Source organism: Sander vitreus, chromosome 21 (assembly GCF_031162955.1).
Source record: "Sander vitreus isolate 19-12246 chromosome 21, sanVit1, whole genome shotgun sequence".
NCBI classification, from domain to species: Eukaryota; Metazoa; Chordata; class Actinopteri; order Perciformes; family Percidae; genus Sander; species Sander vitreus.
This window is the reverse complement of record NC_135875.1, coordinates 11,924,950-11,944,892: the sequence shown is the minus strand read 5'-3', so window position 1 is coordinate 11,944,892 and position 19,943 is coordinate 11,924,950. Positions and strand designations below refer to the sequence as shown.

The 19,943-nt window shown below is 39.7% G+C and overlaps 2 protein-coding genes across 2 annotated transcripts; both read left to right on the top strand.

Moving 5' to 3' along the window:
• Positions 1-5,569: 5,569 nt before the first annotated feature.
• LOC144536222 (gap junction gamma-1 protein-like) lies at positions 5,570-7,000 on the top strand. Its single transcript, XM_078279245.1, has one exon. It carries the CDS (start codon positions 5,571-5,573, stop codon positions 6,945-6,947), a length of 1,377 nt encoding a protein of 458 aa, XP_078135371.1. The 5' UTR covers position 5,570; the 3' UTR covers positions 6,948-7,000.
• A 2,006-nt stretch (positions 7,001-9,006) lies between these two features.
• Positions 9,007-18,590, top strand: dbf4b (DBF4B-CDC7 kinase regulatory subunit). The gene is made up of 12 exons (XM_078279666.1): positions 9,007-9,055; positions 9,401-9,590; positions 10,333-10,524; positions 11,045-11,095; positions 11,221-11,290; positions 12,016-12,080; positions 12,324-12,363; positions 12,484-12,529; positions 13,696-13,827; positions 13,931-14,069; positions 14,180-14,313; positions 16,220-18,590. The coding sequence occupies exons 2-12, from the start codon at positions 9,441-9,443 to the stop codon at positions 17,706-17,708; spliced, it is 2,508 nt and encodes an 835-aa protein (XP_078135792.1). The 5' UTR covers positions 9,007-9,055; positions 9,401-9,440; the 3' UTR covers positions 17,709-18,590.
• The last annotated feature ends 1,353 nt before the right edge of the window (positions 18,591-19,943 follow it).

The window sequence follows — 19,943 nt, the reverse complement described above, 5'->3', positions numbered from 1 at the left end:
TCACTTACAAATATTGAGTGACATTGTTATGAGTAAACGTCAATGCCGTACTTTTTTCTGCAATTCGGCACTGACGATCTTATTTTTCCATGCACAGAAGTACCGTATCATTCCGGGTGATTTGTAAACGTTGATGCAGCTTTCTGGCGGAGGGGAGCGGCGCCAAATGTGCATGCGAAAAGGTGAGGATGCTGTCTGAATTCACACAGGAGGAAGGCAATATACGACGGTCTCCTGTTACTTGTGAAAGTATGTTTAAGAACAAATTACTGGACGAGTATAGGGAAAAGGTGATGTACTAGAAATACCATGAAAAGCGTATTTTCAAACGATCATGCTAGGTTAGCTGATTTAGAGCTAAGGTTACTAACGTTAGGTATGTTAACGTTACTAATGCAGGTTCGGTTAACGTTACTAGCAGACTAACTATTTGTCTATTATGTTTTACAAGCTTTTAAGTTACAATAACGTGACAATTGTACTTGATATTTATTGATAGCCGTTAATAAGCATTTTACAAAATGTATTTTCGTTGTTAAAACGAAAAAACAACCTCTCTGCAAACTTTTTGGGGGTCTTTCTCTTAGCTTAACGTTGCAAGCATTCAACATGATATCTGGGTGCGTCCAGTTGTGGTTTTCAATGTGCAGAGGGAGAACATAACTATTAATTTCAATTTTAGTTAATTTTTAGTTAACAATTCTCCTGTCCAATATAAAACTGTGAGGAATTTGATTAGACAGATGTTTTATGATGTTATCTTTGTTCACTGCAGGCACATGGGGTTTGAAATATCTCTGAATTCTGGTCGGGGAAACGAGGAGGCTAGGAAGGATAAAACAAAAACAGGTTATAAGATTCACTTCAATATGCAAAAATACATTGAATGATAATTCAAATTCATTAGACCCAGTTCTGTAAGAACACTAACATTTAGAACATGTTATATTTTATTATTGTTATTAGTTTTAGTATTTGAGAAGAAGGAGTAGCAGGACCAGTGCCTGTTGTGCAAGGGTTAGTAGTAGTAGTAGTAGTAGTAGTAATAGTATCTACAAATAAGCATGTTTTTGGACACTGTTTGTCCAACCACCTATACATATGTTACATGATAAACATATCACAAGATAAACAATAGAAACCTGTCATTGTCTGTCTGTTCAGAATTCAACTTGTAATGGTAATCATATCAAAAGTACACTAATGTTAAAGGCTAATTTAGCAGAGGAGGCACAATACAGTCCATGGATTGTGTTTACTTCCATTGTAAAATAACATGGTGAAATGTGAAGGTAAGACAAAGTAGACTTTTCACTGAAAAGACTCTTTTAAATTCATGACATGACACTGGACAAAAGAGGAGAATAACAACAATAATAATAACAACTATACAAGGCACCAATTCTCCTGTTCATATAGTAATACTGGGTAGTTCCCAGCTCGTTAGCTGGATGATTCATTTGTATGCAAGCTTACATACGCATTAGCTGCTTCTTCAAGACAAATTAGCTCTCTACGCTAGAGGCTTGTGTCTAGATCAACTTATGTTGTACACACACATACATCTAATGTGTGTGTTTTGACATCTTTGAATAGATGGCTAACAAAGTGACAACAAAATACCCTGTGGAATCCATACCTGGATATACAGTGATGGGAGATAAGTTTGGGTAATTACACTTGCAGTCCTTCGTTGCAGCATTTCCTCTGGACAAAGTAAGTTTGTCGGGACGTATGTAACTTGGTAATGCAGGCATCGTAATGAAAGAAATTGTATCTGCTTGTTATTGTCATCGGTCTCAGGTCTGCTAGTTATTACCACCAGATTTCTTTGTTCCCTTCTCTTCATGTGCGCTAGGTGAAGTTGTAGCAGACTGATACTTAGCCAGGCTCTGATTTATGTACAGGAAGTCCAGTCTTGGGACATCTTGGTGGCCTTGGGGTCTAAAGGGCAACACACAGACACGGTGTGCAGTATGAGGCACGTCTAAATGCTTTTCCCCGTCAGTTTTCTAGTTTGTAAGAATGTCTCTCATCAAGAAAAAAATACCTCCAAAATATACCTTTAAAAAAAGGGAAGTGCATTGTCAGCAAACTACAAACTTTTTACAGTCGCCTTTAAAGTTAATAGTGTGGGTGAGTGTTTCATGCTGAAAAGATAGATTTTTGGTAGAGCATCACTTTAACTGCTTTGAAGGAAACCACAAACCTTCACGTTCACAGCTTGAAGCCTTCTTAGATAGGCATGTACAAGGCTGGCTGCTTTTTACAGTAACACTCCTCAAATAGTTATTTTACTGGCGCGGTAGGAAACTGGAGGCAGTTGGTCTGGCTGGGAGACATCTGGGGGAAAACGCAATGTATCACCTTTAGGCATTCGATGTGGCACTACTAGCAACTTGGGCTATGGCGCGGTTGCTATATTTTGAGACGTGGCAGTTTTTTTTGCAAAGAATGAATGAACTTAATTTGCAGTTTTATGGGTTCATTTTCTGGTCCTTCATCACTGCATTCGGTGGTTTCACATAGATACTTGCCAGAAAAAGTGTTAACAGCAGGCTCTGGTTTGAGAGGATGGTGTGTTTATCACAAGCATCTGGCACCAACAGCTTTAAGGCAATCATTTGCATGTGGCATGTCATGTTCATCTTATTCCATCTAAATCTATATGTTTGTGTCTATGTTTGGATGGTTAGGCATTACATAGGATTCTTCTCATGACCTAAAATTCCTGATTGTATGGCTTGCAATTAAATTGCTTTCCGCTGTATTGCTGTGCAGCAGCATGATTTGCTTTGCTGATGAGCAGAGCTGAAAATTAGCAATGTGAAGGAATGTTCCCAATTTCTTTCCATCCACAGGACTTGTGTTTGGGTGGTGATTGCGGTGCTACAGGGCCTTCAAATAGTATATTACACAACATGGCCAGATGTGCAGTTTTAAAGGGCATGTGACTCTTAATGAGACATAACTTTTTTTCTTTACAGAGTGAGACTGTAGGTGAGCATGTTAACAGCAGCTGGACCTGGTTTCATTGCAGGTTGTTTTTTTTAATAAAATGGCACACTGACTCAATGCGACAGTATATCAGTATGCCTATTATAAATGAAGTGTCAGTGAGCAGCATGGCATCAATAAAAGTGTGGGAGCCTTGTATAAACACATTTTAATCTGGGGTTGCCAGAGTTTTGCATACTGAAAAATAGTCACCTTAAAATATATTTGATAACAATTAATTCTCAATGTGTAATAAGTAATCAGAACAAATTAGGGCAGCAGTTATTATCATTATCAATTACTGTTTTGAGTAAATTTCATAAAATAGTGAAAAGGAACATATTCAAATGTCTTGTTTTGTCAGACTAACGGTCCATCCCTACAATGTATTTAATTTACATTGATATAAAACAGAGGGAATCAGTAAATTCTCACATTTGAAAAGCTGGAACCATTTTTTTTTATTGAACAATTTTCAAGGAAACAGTCAATTATCAAAGTTGCGGTTGATTAATTTTATACCCATTAATTAATCGTTTCAATCATAAAACTAACAACAACAAATCCCATGTTACGTTTTCATGTGGTCAGGCACATCTATGGAAATAGCCAGAAGGCCTAATTTGGCCAAATAGTGTGGTTACACTAAGATTAAAATGGCAAGCTGAGTGAAAGAATAACTTTTTGATTTAAACCTGAAACACTGAAACAAGCTTCTTTTTTATTTTGCCGAACAGTATGAAAACATAATTGACTTCATACAGTGACAGCCATAGAACAACCTCAAGGCTGTTCCTTTATCACTGGACCTTGTTTGCCTCTGTCTCTATCCCCGGATGGTAGATGGATGTCAAGTGCATGGTATTAAAAGCAACCGTGCAGGAGCCTCAATAGTTGGAATATAAACTATCCTAAGAAACCCTCTGAACTCATACACACGCATACACATCACACATGGAGACATAGTCTGCCCCACAGATTTCTGAACATTTTAGATTTCCTCTTACATGAGTGACTCGTGGAGAGGTCTGCTGCGTAGGTTTTGGGCAGATGGATGTCTGCAGGTTAAACAGAGATTGTTCAGGGTTAGGTACGGTATGATGTGATGTAGTTCATTAGAGGGCTGAGAGAGGAAAGTATTCATGTTACACCAATCATACATTCTTCATCATTTCATTCTTTTGTTTTTCATCTTTTCAGACATTTGAGTGTGTGTGTGTGTGTGTGCTGCTTCATCCTCAGCCGCATTTAAAGCTAGTATGTGGTAGTCCATATTGTTGTTGTTCCATCCATTAATTATAAACATGCTGTTCTTTGTCTGCATTATATTTGAAAAGCAATGTACTGTATATGAGAGTAAAACACATTTGTTTATAATACACAAATCCCATGTTGTACCTCCTATCACAGAAGGGTAGTGTTAGGAAGGGGTTAATGTCATATGTTAGTATGGAAATACTAATGTCTCATAATATGTGCTAGTGCTATTATGGATAACCAGTGAATGTCTTTACTCCAGTTTTTTGTTATGTGAATTCATGTCACATTCATTAGGGAATAGGGATAACTGGTGGTTACAGTTGAAGTTAATTCACATTCCACAGCTGATAGAAGTCTGATAATAAAGGTCGTACAGTTTTAATTTACTGAAGCAATAACTCAACAAACTACAAAAGACTACTAAAAAACGTTTGAAATGCTAACACATTTACTGTAATGTTTAAGCCCCCTAATGCTAACCCTCATACTATGGGTATCAACACTACTCCTTATGTGGAGTACTTCCTCCTTTATCATAAATAATTAAATATATTATTGTAGTAAAGTAATGTGTTTTTTAAATTACATAATTGGTGGATAGTTTAAGTAATTTTGCTGGTTCCCCTTCAGGTTTTTAGAATTGCAGTAGTCATTTTACAGCACAAAAACAAAGCTTTTATTTCTTAAACCAGATGAGAAAGTTTGTAATTCTATGGAACATCTGAATGATCAGGAACGTTCAGTTAACAATAGCAATTATGGTTAGACATTCCATCGTTGTCATTACTCTTCCCTTTGTGTACTCATGCCAAGGGTATGTTTAGGCATGAGCTTAGGGGCATAGATATTAAGAGAATCAAGGATAAATTTGTTGTTATTGTGCAGAAATGCATTTGATAACCATGTATACTGGAGGAAAGACAAAGTGCTTGGAGCTAAAACACTTTGTGAATGCAGCAGAAGAGTATGTATGTAATGTCTTTATTTGTAGAAATAAAATGTGTATTCTGTGTGTGAGGGAAACATAGACAAATTGAGAGACACACACTAAAAGACAGGTTAATAAATATTCGTTTTTCGTTTTTCTCTCCACATATCAGACACTGTTAAGAAGGAAGGTGTGCCCGTAAAGTTATGGGCAGAAATTTTGATTGTCTTTAAATGGCAAAAATAGTTTACTATAAGAAGCTCTAAATAAATTAATTATTAGTATTAATGTGGGTAATTTCCTTGTCTGCATGGTACAGAGTTTAATCATTTATTTTCTCTCCACAGGGAAGTAAAAGGAAGTGTATGTTGTCCCTGCCACTACCATGAGTTGGAGTTTCCTGACTCGCCTGCTGGAAGAAATCCACAACCATTCAACATTTGTGGGCAAGATCTGGCTCACTGTCCTCATTGTTTTCCGCATTGTGCTGACAGCCGTAGGAGGGGAGTCCATCTACTACGATGAACAGAGCAAGTTTGTCTGCAACTCAGGCCAGCCGGGCTGTGAGAACGTCTGCTACGACGCCTTCGCTCCACTCTCACACGTCCGCTTCTGGGTTTTCCAAATCATCCTGGTGGCCACGCCTTCACTCATGTACCTGGGCTACGCTGTCAACAAAATTGCTCGGGCAGAGGAGCAGGCAGACAGCGGTGGAGTGAGGGGATTTTCGCGGAGGAAACCCAAGAAGCCCTATCTTGCAGGCCGAAAGCAGCATAGGGGCATTGAAGAGGCCGAGGATGACCAAGAGGAGGACCCGATGATCTATGAAATGGCAGAAGCGGAGAGTGATGGTAGTGGAGCGGCGAAAGGAAATAGTGGTGAGGGACAAGCAAAGGTCAAGGTGCGCCATGATGGGCGTCAACGTATCAAAGAGGATGGACTGATGCGTATTTATGTCCTGCAGCTCTTGACCCGCTCCTTGCTGGAGGTGGCTTTCTTGTGTGGACAGTATGCCCTGTATGGATTTGCTGTACCTCCGACCTACGTGTGCTCCGACCTGCCCTGCCCTCACAGTGTGGACTGCTTTGTATCACGGCCCACTGAGAAAACTATCTTCCTTCTCATCATGTACACAGTCTCCGTGCTCTGTCTGGCACTCAATATATGGGAGATGCTTCACCTGGGCATAGGTACCATCTGTGAGATCGTACGCTCCCGCCGGGTGCAGCTCCCTGACAATGAGCTGTACGGGCTGACACTGGCACAAGCATCTCTTAATGAGGCGGGATTGAGTGGAGAGGATTACAGCAGCTACCCTTTTTCTTGGAATGCACCATCAGCTCCACCTGGGTACAACGTCGCCATCAAGCCTCTTCAGGTATCGACAGGGCACCACAACCAGCCACTACCCATCACTGATCTCACTAATGCAAAGATGGCATGCCGGCAGAACAGCGTGAACATTGCCAAAGAGGAGCGTCAGCAGTACACCAATAATGATGAAAACCCCTGCAGAGCAGGGATGGGAGATGCCCCCAGAGGTGGTCATAAGGACATTCGTCATCCTCAGAACAAGCTGGAGGCTGACAATCCGGCCTACAGACAGCCACAGAGCCACTGTAATAACCACAGCAAGCCTCACCGTGAACGTAAACACCGGCAGGCCTCCAAACACACCTCAAGCAAGGCAGACGCGGACAGAGGCAGCAGCACCAGTAGTAGCAGCAAATATGGAGTCATAAATGGTTCAGAGTGGATCTGAAATACAGACTGCGACTTATGTTTTTGTTATTTTTAAACAATGCAAAGCCTTCTCAGACCAACACAGTATTTAGTTTGTGGGTCCACACTGTTTATAAAAAATGGGCACGGCACCCAGTTTACATTCTTTTCAATAGTATTCATACCATTAAAATTAGTAAGGTGAAATAAGTGATTATTAGTGTCAGGATCTATCTTGTACCAGTCCACTGATAGCGAAATATATAAACCTAAACAGCCCTAGAGATAATTAATAGTATATATATATATATATATATATATATATACTTTGCCAGTAAGTCAGTATAGTGTATTAGTATTCAGGTTTAAGTAGCCTTAAAACTCAAGTAGTAGTACAGTACAAGTAGTAGTAGATTCTGCTACTAATATATAAATGGAACAGAAATGGAATATTGTAAGAAAACCATTGAAGATGATGTAACCCTTTAAGTCTGAATGCATGTGTGTTGCTACTCTGTAGAAAATGTCTATATTTTGTTAATTAGCTTTTGCAGAAAGATGTTGGTGCTGTCTTTGAATCCCTGTGAATATGCACAGGCCTCCATGCTGTAACCTCAGGTGCCTTAATTAGCCAGTCAAATGTCCTCATCACTATGGACTGAAAACAGAAGCTAAGTCTTACTGTCTACGTGAGTAGTTTCATATCCCATCCAGGGGTTAAGCTTTGCACGATATTGTTTCTGAGTATGCAAAATTGTCTTATTTTCACAAAACCAGGTTTAGATCAGCCATTAAAAATGAGAGAGTATGTTTTCAGTTGGTAATTTAACGACTTCTGTGTATTTTTGGGACAGAGAAAAGAAGTTAATTAATGTGTTGACAGATTTTGAAATGAATTGGTTAGTGGAAGTGTTTGACCTAACCCTGTTGTTAAAACTGTTGTCAGTGTCTTATTGTCAAGCGGTTACATTTTTTGACATATCTTTTTTGTTTGTTCGAAGTTTATGCTATGAAGGTTTTCTCCACCATTAGTCCATTAGTTTGTGTAATGTACGTGATAGAACGTAACTAGTGCATCTGTGTGTTCTGTTCCCCCCAGGTTTGGTATAAAGAATTCCTTGTCATTTATACATACTTTTATTTTCAGATTTTCAAATTGAAATGTCATTAAGGCTAGTCCTTTGCACTGTGCCAGTGTTTTGTGAAAAATATTTTTATGAACAAAAAGTGCATGTTTTGAATAAACAATTGGTATTTGCCTTGTGGTCTTTGTCTTACATTTAACAATGTTTGTGTCATGACAGTATAAAATACTACTCTACTCACATACATACCTTGACTGCTCTTAACTGCTAATTTATGCTAAATGTCTTTTATTCACTGTATAATAACACAATGCCATACACAGTCCTATATATTTATCTGCAGTTTATTGTTTTTTACTGTTTGTTTATTTTTTTTACTTCCTATATTTAGCTAAAAGTTTATTGTTATTCTTATACGGTATTTTCTATACTGTATTTTTTATACCTCTTTATTTTCTATACAAGTGTTTTGTAAGTTGCTGAAATCTGCTGCTGGAAATCTAATTTCAAAAGGATCAATAAAGAGAAGTCTAAGTCTAATATTGTATGTATAAGTTTAAATCATCCAGTGGGTGGAATGTTGAATTTTCTACTCATAATGAATATATTTAATCCATTTAAATATATGGGTTACAGTTTACTAGATGAAGGCAAGTATAAAGATTCAAGTTGCCAATGTAGTTTCTTAAATGAGATTACTTCATTTACACACAGACACGTTGCCCTCTACTGGGCAAGAATTGATAAAATGTGTATTTTCCCACTTGAGGTTGAGGTTCCAGCTGGCAAAACAACAACAAATACAACCATTGACTTTTAGATTACGTTATTGCTCGAGAGGATGACTTGTTATGAGCTGCCTAATAATCAGACTCAATTTCAATTTAATTTTACTTAATTACAAAAGATTAAAGACCATTCTGAAGGGTCGTTCAGAAGTCTGTTGCCAGCACGCGAAGGCAGCGTTTTTCCGGATGTGACGTTATCTTTACGTTCGTCGTGTTTTAAAAAAAAAAGCGGCGGTTGCTTTCTTTATTGCAGTTCTCCAGCACAGTAACAAAAAGTAAGTGGGCTCTTTCTTTCTTTTTCGCCCCGACGACGTGGAAAGCTGTTTAACAGACTATTAAACCTCATTACAAACTATCGTTTTGGTGGCCCAGGCGTTGTCTATATTGAAAAATGCTAAACTTAGGTCAGCTAACGCTAACGAACGAATTAACGTTACAGCTAAGTATGCTATCTAGCCAGGGAGGTGGCTAGGTTAATAATGCATTTAACGTAATTGTGCTGTTGTAGTTTGGTAGTAAAGTAACGCTAACGTTACATGCCTTGCGTTTTTAATATGCTCTCTGTCAAATGTTATGCATACATTTTATTAACACTTGTGTTTGTTCTCTCCTTTAAGTAGGGTCCTGGTGTCTTTCGGTAAAGTTTACTGCGCCAGGACCATGCAGCACCAGCAGTATGCGGAGGAGCAAGGCCTTCTGGGCTCACTGTGTCCTGGGCAGAAGAAGCTGGAGGGGAAGACCTTCTACCTGGACAGTGTAAAAAAACGCCCAACAGCCCTGCTTCTGGAGACTGTATTTCTTCTAGGAGGAGTAAGCCTGTGTGAAGCTAAAGGCAGTATGCCTGTGGATCCTTGCTGTAAACATTGGTGGTGGTTGTTGTTTATATACAACAACTGTTATCAGATTTTGATCTAGGCAGTGACACTTTAGGGATAAACAGTAATGCAAGAATGTGGCTGCACCATCAATTTGCATACATTTGGCTGCCTTCAAAGTCAAGAGAAAAATCAGTTTTGAAAAAGTTGTAGTAGCCAAAAGTGCTACTAACAGTACATCACATTCTTGCAAAAACATTTATGAAACATAAAATGTGACAATTGTGTGTATCGTCGTACTTTTTAATTTTGTGCTAGTATACAGCACTACAACATTGCTTTGTTGTTGTCTTTTTAAGTTGTCAAGAAGGTTTTATCTTGAACCGAAAGGAGTATGGAAGAAAGCACTTATTGAAGATTAGCTGTTGACTGAGCTGCTCTTGTTTACTGTATTTTACCTGCTGTACTAAATTGTATAATTCAATTTTGTACAGCAAATGTTTGTGCTATTGATGAGTAGTCTGTTCATCGTTTCTGATCATTTCAGCAGACAAACGAATTTAAAGAGTAGCCAAACTGACTACATTCCAACTAATACTGTTATTGAATATAAATCAATTGTATACCTACTGAGGTTCAAGTTAGATTTTGTACAAGTAAAGATAAAGATCTGACTATGACAGATGTCTCAGCAGAAACTGATGAGCTAATACTGTTTTTTGTTTCTTATTCTGAAGAGGGTCGAGAGTTTCCTGCACAAGGATGTGAGCTTTGTTGTGACTGGAAGCCCAGAGGGCCTGAAGGGGGAGAATTGTACTGACACCAAAGCAGGGACAAAGGGGATGAATGAAGAGGCTCAACGTCCTGTGATGCAGCGAGAGTGTGTCCTCAGCAGGGACAAACGGCGAACCGGAACTCCTAGACCAATGGTACTGAGCATCACCCATGCATGTTTTAAAATATTTTACAGCTAACAACAGTGTTGGTACTTAAGAAATATTATCCTGATAATTGGCAAGAGAAACTCACAAAAAGGTTAAAGCTAAATATTACTGAGGTCAGGTCAATTTTACCAAACAGCCGATTCTATTGAATTAACTTATATGGGCTGCAATGTTTTTCCTAATTGATGTATTGTAACAGAAATCAAATGCAACTCCTCTCTTTCTGTGTTGAGGAGAAAATATATTTCTTGCTGTAGAATACAAAAAAAAATGGATACTTCGATATGCCATCTATTGCCCTGATACAGGTGAATATGTTGTGACTAGTGTAAATTGTTATATATTTATGTGAGAAATGCTACATGCAACCATTCAAAAACAAATACCAAACAAAAACAATTGGTTATTGATCTCGTTTTCATTACCAACTCATTTGGACAATATCCCAGTGGACGAAGTATAACCCAGAATGAAACGTATATCTGTGCTGTATTTTTCTTTACAGCCCTGTGGCAGCCGTGGGAAGGCCTTGCTTGAAAAAGCCATTCGCAACAATGTAAGTGTCAGTGCAGCTGTTTTATCTTGCAGATCTGTGGGCTTTATTTTTGTAAATATTGGTGTTATACTGAGGACTGACATGGTTTGTTATCTTGACTTGTTTCTGATGGATCTGTCTTGTAGGAACGACTGCAGGGGAGCAGTGTTTTGGCCAATGCTCGATCTTGGGGAGTGAAGATTTTGTATGTGGATGGTATCCTTTTGACTAATAACATGATTTGAAGGGAACTCTTATACCCCTTTCACACCAATGGTTCAACCAGGGTTATACTCAGGTGGACTGTGTTACCTTTTTCACACCACCTACCAGGGTTGGGCTAGGGTTGTCTGATCAGGGTTCAACCCGCCATTTGGAAATTCAAACCAAGCCGCTCTACATGGGTGTATCCCTGGTCATGACAATTCAGAGATCACCTGGGTCAACCCGGGAGCAATGCATAACAATTACCTTAAGTACTATAAATGTGCGGGGCTTTTACGTTATATTCAGTGAACAGCTAACGTCACATACTCCAGTCCATCTGTATACCAGCAGAACTTGTGTTTTTTAGCTACTTGATTCTGTCATTGTACAGTAGGTAGAGATAAATAAAGCTTACTTTATGATTGTTTCACAGTGATTACTTTCTAAAGCACACATAAATAACCATCAAACACTTCACAGTTGATTTGTGCAGACTGATTTCTCCTCCTCTGCATATTTATTGCAGGTATTATTTGGATTGTATGTGTTCATATCTGTAGTGCAGTGAACCTCTGCTCACAGCAGATGGCACTATATGAGTGTTTTTGTTCTGTGCTGCTGTGTCTTACTGATCCCAGCTGAAGAGGGCTGCTGTTAACCACCATAGAAATGCCACATTCTTAACCAAGGAACAGTGTGTGAAAGTCTTGTATTGTTCCTTAATGTAGTATTAGATGTCATTTTATATTTGAAACAGCTGACTCGAGAGAGCTTCAGTGCTATACACAAGAGGCCGGAGGTAAGATGTTTGGGCTGAATGTCTTTTCACTTCAACAAATATCCAAATATAGCAGTTCTAAATTTAAAAAAATCAAGCAAGTAAATCATTTAGAAATGAATTAGTTAAACAGTTCTTAAAAAAATGAGTTCAGTTAAATAAGCTCCCATTAAAATGTTATACATTTTGTTAGAGTTTGTAATCCATCAGTCTTTGCTCTTTAATGTTAATGAGTCTTATTTAAACTTCTTTTTTTTAATGCAGAAGACTTGCACCAAACAACAAAGTCCCCATGTTGTCAAAGGTTAGTTGATGTATATGCGCTGCTAATGTGTTTATTTTCCGATAAACCTACGGTATTTCTGTGGGTATAAGTGCTTATTTAATTGTTTGCCTGCACCTCTTCACTTCTCCTGGTCTACAGCTGCAGCTTTGAGGTCTCCCTATCTTAAAATTGAAGACATGAGCAGGTGAGTGTCATCCCTCATTCAATGCAGTTCATGTTTGTTTGTTTGTTTGTCAATTTTCTCTCTAGTTGCGGGGGAGGATTTAAATGGGGGGAAAAGGTCTAACCTGAGGGAAATATCTGGCTCTATAGCTGCTAAATGCTCCACTTTGTTCACTAGCTAGTCGCTTACTGTGTATCTGCTGATTAGGCTGAACAGGTGATGGACGGTGGGTTTGTAGAGCTTTTTTGTTAAAAACAGCTGCCTTGTGCAGCTGAAAACGACGCTGTGAGAGTGAACCAAAACAGTAAAGTTGCAGGCTGAACAAGTTAAACAATGAACTGAAAGACGCTGCAAAGCTCCGTAAAGCCAAGGGGAGCTGCAGATTCAGTGGATAATTCTTTGTAGGTTCATCACTACGACGACCCCGTTCACATTGTCATTTGATACATTGTTAGTATAAAATATTTTTTCATAGCTGCTTTAATCTTGTGTTTGATTCCAAGTTAATTAAGCCAAGCTAGAATTTAGCAAGGCAAATAGAATTGTTTTTGCTTGCCCAGGTTCATGGTTGATAAGTATCAGATTAGATCCTTTATGCAGTTCAAACAGAGTGACAGTGAAACAACAAGTGGCAGGGACCTGTCCCCGTGTTTCCTACCCCACTAGGCGCAGGTTTGCATTTCAGCCCAGATGATTTTCTTAATTGAACCTGTTGAGGAGTTCCATCGTGTAATGTGACAAGCCCCCTCAGTGATGCAGCTCCCCAGGAGCTCAGAGCTCAAGCGGATACGATTTCTATTCGATGAGGCTTTTGCAAGCTCCACTGCCTGTTCCAGCAATTGATCTCTATGTGCTAACAGGTCTTTTCATTTGCCCTCTCATTTTAGTTAATTGAAGTGCTCTGGCTATGTGTGTGTAGGCCATTTCTGTGAGAAAACCCATGACGCCTGAAACATTTACATATTGTCCGTGCTGGGCTTCATCTCGGATGTGTAATCTCACATTCAGTTTTGCAAAGTGGAGTGAAATATTTTTTTATTTGAAAATATTGGAATGATAATATTAAGTCTTTAATCTGCATGCAAATGTTCAGTTTGCTTTTTCATGTATAACTTTTTAAATGCTAAAACATTTTTATTTGATTTAGACCTTGTGTATTAAATTATTTTGTTTTGTTCTCTAACCAGGAGCTACAAGCCCTTGCATATTCAATCTATGACATTCCCCACTCTGTGGTACTCGGGCCGATTTAGTCCCTTTGAATCTCCTCCTCCTCCTCGGTTTGAAAAGCAGACAGAGCAAGTAGAAAATAAAACCAGGTTTGTTCAACTGCCATTATTTGAAGGATACTGACCATTGTTTTGCTAACAAACTGTCTGGGTTCTAAAGTCTATTATGTACTCTTCATTCTTTGTAAATTAGGGAGAAGAAAAAAGTTGAAAGCAGCATTAAGGACAAATCTCAAACCCCACTCTGGTGTAACCCTTCCCCTTGGCGGCCACGCAAAAAGGACCTGTCTTACTGTGAATGCTGTCATCAACCCTTCACTAATCTGGAGGAGGTGAACATCTTTAAGAATTACTTTTGTTAGCACATAGCGGATTTGTTTTTGCCTTCATTGTTTTGTTTACATTTACATCTGTGACTTGTGTTCTTTGTTTGCCCTCGCAGCACTTGCAGTCTGATCAGCACCGTGCGTTTGTGCTGGATCCCTCAAACTACAGTGTGATGGACCAACTCGTGGCTGAAATGATTCCGGGATTCAACCCCAATCCAGCTCAACTGTCAGAAGAAACACTGAACCGGTGAGTTTTGATCATCACCTAGCAATGTCCTAACGGACCACAATTAGGCTCGCTGCGGTTGTCGGTGTTTCCGGTGGTCAGGCATACACCGATTTTCATTGCTTGCCCACCGTCGTTTTGTTTTTACAGAAATGAAACCCATTTAGTTCACCATATCAGTGCCCATGTTCATCAAAAAACTGTAATTTGTAAAATACTAAAGGTGATATCAATTATTTTTTGTTCGACGACTAACGCTCTAATTATAAACTGAAAGTGTCTGCTTCGTGCTGCAGCAGAGTCTCAGAACTAGGGGTGCAAGATATATCGACTCAATATCGTTATCGCAATATTTTATCGAAAGTGTTGCAATAAGTATGCAATATTTAGTTTATTTTGTGGAGCGCTGCGTCCCGTCCGTTGGCTGTGTGGGTTAGTTGTGTTTGATTTAGAGCCCGCTTGAAACGCTATAATGATCATGTTTCATTGGCCAGTTACCGTGCCACTTGCACATGTTAGTACACGTCAGCGCACGGGTCCACTACGTGACAAACCCTATGGAGCGTACCACGTGTGTGCAACGGAGTGACAGTGTAAGTGAAGAAATTGATAGAGACAACAAAACGGAACGAATCAGAGAAGCAAAAGAAAAGTTGTGTCCTGTTCTCTTTATTTATTTTATACTGTACAACCAGTAAAACAGTTCTGTAGACATGGTCTTTATTTATTTATTTATTCATGTTGTACCAGTCCAATATGACTATCAGTTGAAATAAACCTTGTGTTGTAAGAAAACTTGTTTGTTAAGAATCTATTTTGATGCGTTTTCCCGTAATTTTACACGTTTAAAAATATTGAAATTAATATCGATCACAATATTCATAATCGATATTGCAATATTCATAATCAATATCGCAATATCACATTTTGTCAAAATCGTGCCACCCTACTCAGAACAGAGTAGCAAGTTTAAGGTGGAGAGGAGTTTACCGATAAGATGGCGGAGTGGTGGAGGTTTTGGTGTCAAATTGAAAATCAAAGTGCCTATTTGCCGTTTGGCAGTGCAGCTGCGGAAGTTCGTCCATAGAGGCCAGATATCAAAGTAAGCAGTTATTAAAGGGCAACTATTATATAGCATTTTCAGGATTATACTTGCTTTTTGTGTTTGTACTAGAACATGTTTACATGCTGTAATGTTAAAAACAACTGAGGGTGAACTGTATTCACCCTCAGTATGAGACGTGCTGTAGGAGCGCCTGTCTCTTTAATTCCTCCTCCCGAAAAAGCCCAGTCTGCTCTGATTGGCCAACGCGCTTCCTGGAATCTCCAGTTGAAGCTCGAGCTACTACAACGGAGTATATAGCAAGACTTTGTACCGTGAAAAATCACCAATAAAGGCTTCTAAACCAAAGAGTACACAACCGGACATGTCCCAGCAGTAAAGTGACCGGAATTTGGGGAGAATGTCCAATCGGACATGTAACAACATTGGCAGTCAAGATGACATTGTTTACTGCCGTTAGCAATGTAGCTACTTTAGTTAGCAGTTGACACTTATAGAACATAGCAGAATTTCTACACTCAAAAATCACAAATAAAGGTTTTTAAACCAAATACTAACAGAAAATGTTTCAGGAGTAATGTGTCTAAAATATATTTACCTCATTATTTGAAATAACATTGTAGATATGACAGAAAACACATAAAAGCATAATATGTGACCTTCAGTAGTTAGTAGTTATCAATCAGATATTGAGCGTCATCGACAAATATATTTTCCTGTGAAAGGTCTTGTGTAATCGCTTATACTGCTGTCACTTTGTTTATTAACCAGTGGGAATTATTTCTCACTGTGGCATTCCTAACCCCAATGTTTTTTCCGTGTTTAAATGAAGGATTATTTGTATTTTCTATGTCCTCCTCCTAGACCACCAACTCCTTTGCCCGTCTGTGAACTGGAGCCTCTCACTGATGCTGAGACGGAGCACGCTGTTCAGGCCCTGCAGAGACGAGGTTCATCATTCAATATTAACATCTCCAGCCCTATTGGGGGTCCTCTTTCCTCTGGCCCAGCCAGCCCATCACCAGGAGTTCAGTTTCCTGTCCCAAATCCACCAGCCACTCCACCTGCTGACATCCAGCCTTTCACTACTAACACAGGCTGCCAGCTCCCTGACAGCCATCTTCACGCTTTAAGTCCCGACATGCCTGTTTCAGATGTTGAACCACAAGCCCACAACTCAGCCAGCCAGCAGCCTGATACTCAACATCTCTCCCCCTGCCCTGAAACCCCATGCCTATCCCCTGACCCTTACTCCCTGCCTCCGGTCCTCAGCCCACAAGTCCCTTATTCCTTCCACATTGTGGAGCCACACTGCCTGTATTCAGAGCCTCCTGTCCTTAGTCCTCAACCGTACACTGCAGAGGAGGCTGTGGAAGAACACCCTTGTGAAATGGACACTGCAGAAAGTGTGTCTCAGTCAGTCCCTAATCATATCTCCACCGCACTTTTTCCCTCTGTGGCTTTGACAAATACAGCAAAGGGATCAAACCAAGAAAGTCTTGTTGGATTTAGTGGGATCACATGTTCCACCAAAAATGGTTTGGAGTGTGCTACGCTGTTGTCGCGTAGATCTAGTTCCCTGCCTCGACAGTCAGCGACTGCACCAAACCCCAAAAAGCGCTGTAGATCAGCCAGCCCTGAACACAGCCGAAGCAAAAGGAGGAGAATTACAGTGAAATGTGGCTACAGCAGTAGTTGGACTGAACAAGGGCATCTATCTGTAAAACCAGAAAGTGACATTCTGGCAAAACCTGAGGGAAGTTTATTTGACAAGGTCTCTTCAACATGCGCCTTGGAAAAACTTGGTTCAAAACAGACTTTTACCACGTTTTGTGTTCCTACTGTACAGAATTTCACTTGGGCACCAATTCAAGTGGACATTTTAGGTCATGGCAGCACTTCTGTTGCTGGTCATCCATCACGGCCACTTTCCTCAAAAGCAAAGATTTGTGATCCTCCACTCCACTTCCCCAATGATAAATCTCACAGTGCGTTTTTCAGTCAAGACTCCCAATGTTCACTATCCCACTCCACCTCAGTGTGCATCGAGTCAGCCCTCATCCCTGACTTAGCCACGCTCTCTCCATCATCATCAGACTCTGACTGGGACTGTGGTCTGCTGTCACGGCTTGGACCGACCTCTGCTCCTCCTCTGTTGCCCACTGAGCAGATTTGTGAGCTCGACAAGGAGCTCCTCCACATGCCGTGCACCTGGATGCACGACACCAGCTACGAGTCACGTCTTGACACTGTCCTTCAACCGTCAAAGCCCGCAACCTCACTGTGTGGGGAAGAAATGGACCCTTCAGCGTTTTCCAGGACTGTGGTACAGATTGTTGAGGTTCAGCACTGATTCTCTTGGTCATTTTAAAGAACTGGAAGAACCACTACCTAGAGGGTGTGTCAGGCATTTACAATAGTAAGACTTTGCTGCTGCGTATCCCACCGCAAGAGACATTGGGCAGCACTTAAGCTCATCAAAATAAGTCGATGAAATATACACTGAATAAATATTTTAAACTTAGTGTAAACTAAAATTGAATATTTAGATGTTTTTACAGATGCTGATTGTTATTTTGTATATATTTTTTTTTGTTGCCGTAGATGTTACTTAGCAGATGTACATCTTCCAATGAATTTGAAGAGTGTCCTTTTATCATTTTTCCTCTCAACCCCTTATCATCCTGTGCACAGAACCCTAAGTAATATTCTGTATGTCGTGCTGACTGCAGTCTTTCAGCACCTATGTCCGGAAACGCATGGTGGTATTGAGAATTGAATGAGGCTTTTCTAAAGGGGGGCAGTACTCAATTACTGTAAGTGCTGCATCTGGATCAGATCCCACTTGCTCTGACGTTGATGAGGCGTTCGTAGAGTGGAGGACTCGCACAACCTGTGAGGCAGAAGTCTGTCTGATTAATGTCAAATGTCTTTTTCTGCTTTTTTGAACGACAGCTAAAGGTGCAGCTACAGTGAGGTTTATTGTCTTCACTTGTCAGTTTTTCCAAGTATAAGGTCACTTACCATTAAAGACTCATTGCTCATAATGGACAAAACTAAAGTAAAATCTCACCTTCTTCTGAATATCTTGCATGGGCATTTAAAACCGGTGTGGAATGCAACAAGCAAAGAGATGCCACATATGATTTCAGTATGTGGAAGACCAGCGGTTATCTTAGGAAAATGTGAAGTCAACTCTTGTACAGTGTTTTTAAATAAATGTTTTTAACCATAATCATTTCCTGCTGCATAGTTTAGAAAAAAGTTGTTCCTCAGGAGCAGCAAAGTTTAGAACTGTTGGGGTATGCTGAGGGTAATTTTTCCTGCTGCCTTAATGAATGCTGACTCTGCTCGAAGCTAAAGGAGAGCTAAATGGGGAGGGAAGGATGAGGCAAGGGCAGCAGTGGGTTGATGTGTCCTGTTTGGCTCATCGCCCCAGCTGACGCAAACAATATTTGATATCTCAAAGCTTTGTTACGTAACCCTTAACTATCCAGATTTGTTGGAATGAAGGAATCTTTTGTGTGGGTGTACCTGGCCTAAACCACTTCAGCTCGTCAAGAAAGAACAATCTTTTGGGTTGTTGTGTAGACTTTGGAAAGGGGAAAAGGATGTGTGAATTATGTCTTGTGATAGTGTAATTTCCAACAGGAAGTTTAGGGTTCAAGTGAGATACAAAGCTCTAAATACCAAATGTTCAGGTCAAAGTACTTGGCCCATCCTTCCACTGACTCCCATTTGATGTGTGTGTGTCTGCTGTTTCAAAGGTCAAGAATGAATGTTCAATTTCAATATAAAAGCACAATAATTAGAAAGGTATATATTCAAAATACTATATAAGTGTATTATAACAGTCAAAAACTCAACCTATTCCGGACTGTGGATCTGGTTTGATCAGATTTGACTGACCGTAACTAAATAACCCACCAACTGTCATCAGACTGATTCAAATGTTGCTAAATACTGGTGTATGTGCTTTTCCAACTGACTCCAGCCAACTTAAAAAATAAAAATACAGAAATCTCCCAAGTGTAATAACCAAAACGGTACTAACTTTGGCAGAAAAGTGTGTGTTCATGTAGGACCCAATCACTCCATAGAAAGAAGCTGATTGAGGACTTCAACCTATAGCAGTGGTTGGCTTCTCATCACAGGTTCTATGATCTTACTGTGTGAGCTGTGGGCAGCTCAGCCAAATGGTAATGTTTCCCTCTCCGATCTGATGGACATGAAAGCACCCTGTTTTCAAAAGAAAAACAAATCTGTGTAGTGTCAAATACAGGATTTGTTTAGGGGTGTAACAGAAATATTTTTTCTTTTGTATTCCAATCATCTTGTGACCATAGACTGTGACCTTTCATTTTTATCCTGGGACTCCTATTTGGGATCCTGACATATCAAATACATTTAAAACGTGTTATGCACGAGAAACTTATTTTCTTTTTAAGAATTAACATGTAGGCTATTCTAATTCTGACAAATACAATATTGGATGACGTGAGTTTTGGACATCAGGTCTCATCAAAGAGCGTGGGTGGGCCCGTCAAACCCCACGTGCTACTTGCGTAGCCTCAGTGCTTCAATCAAG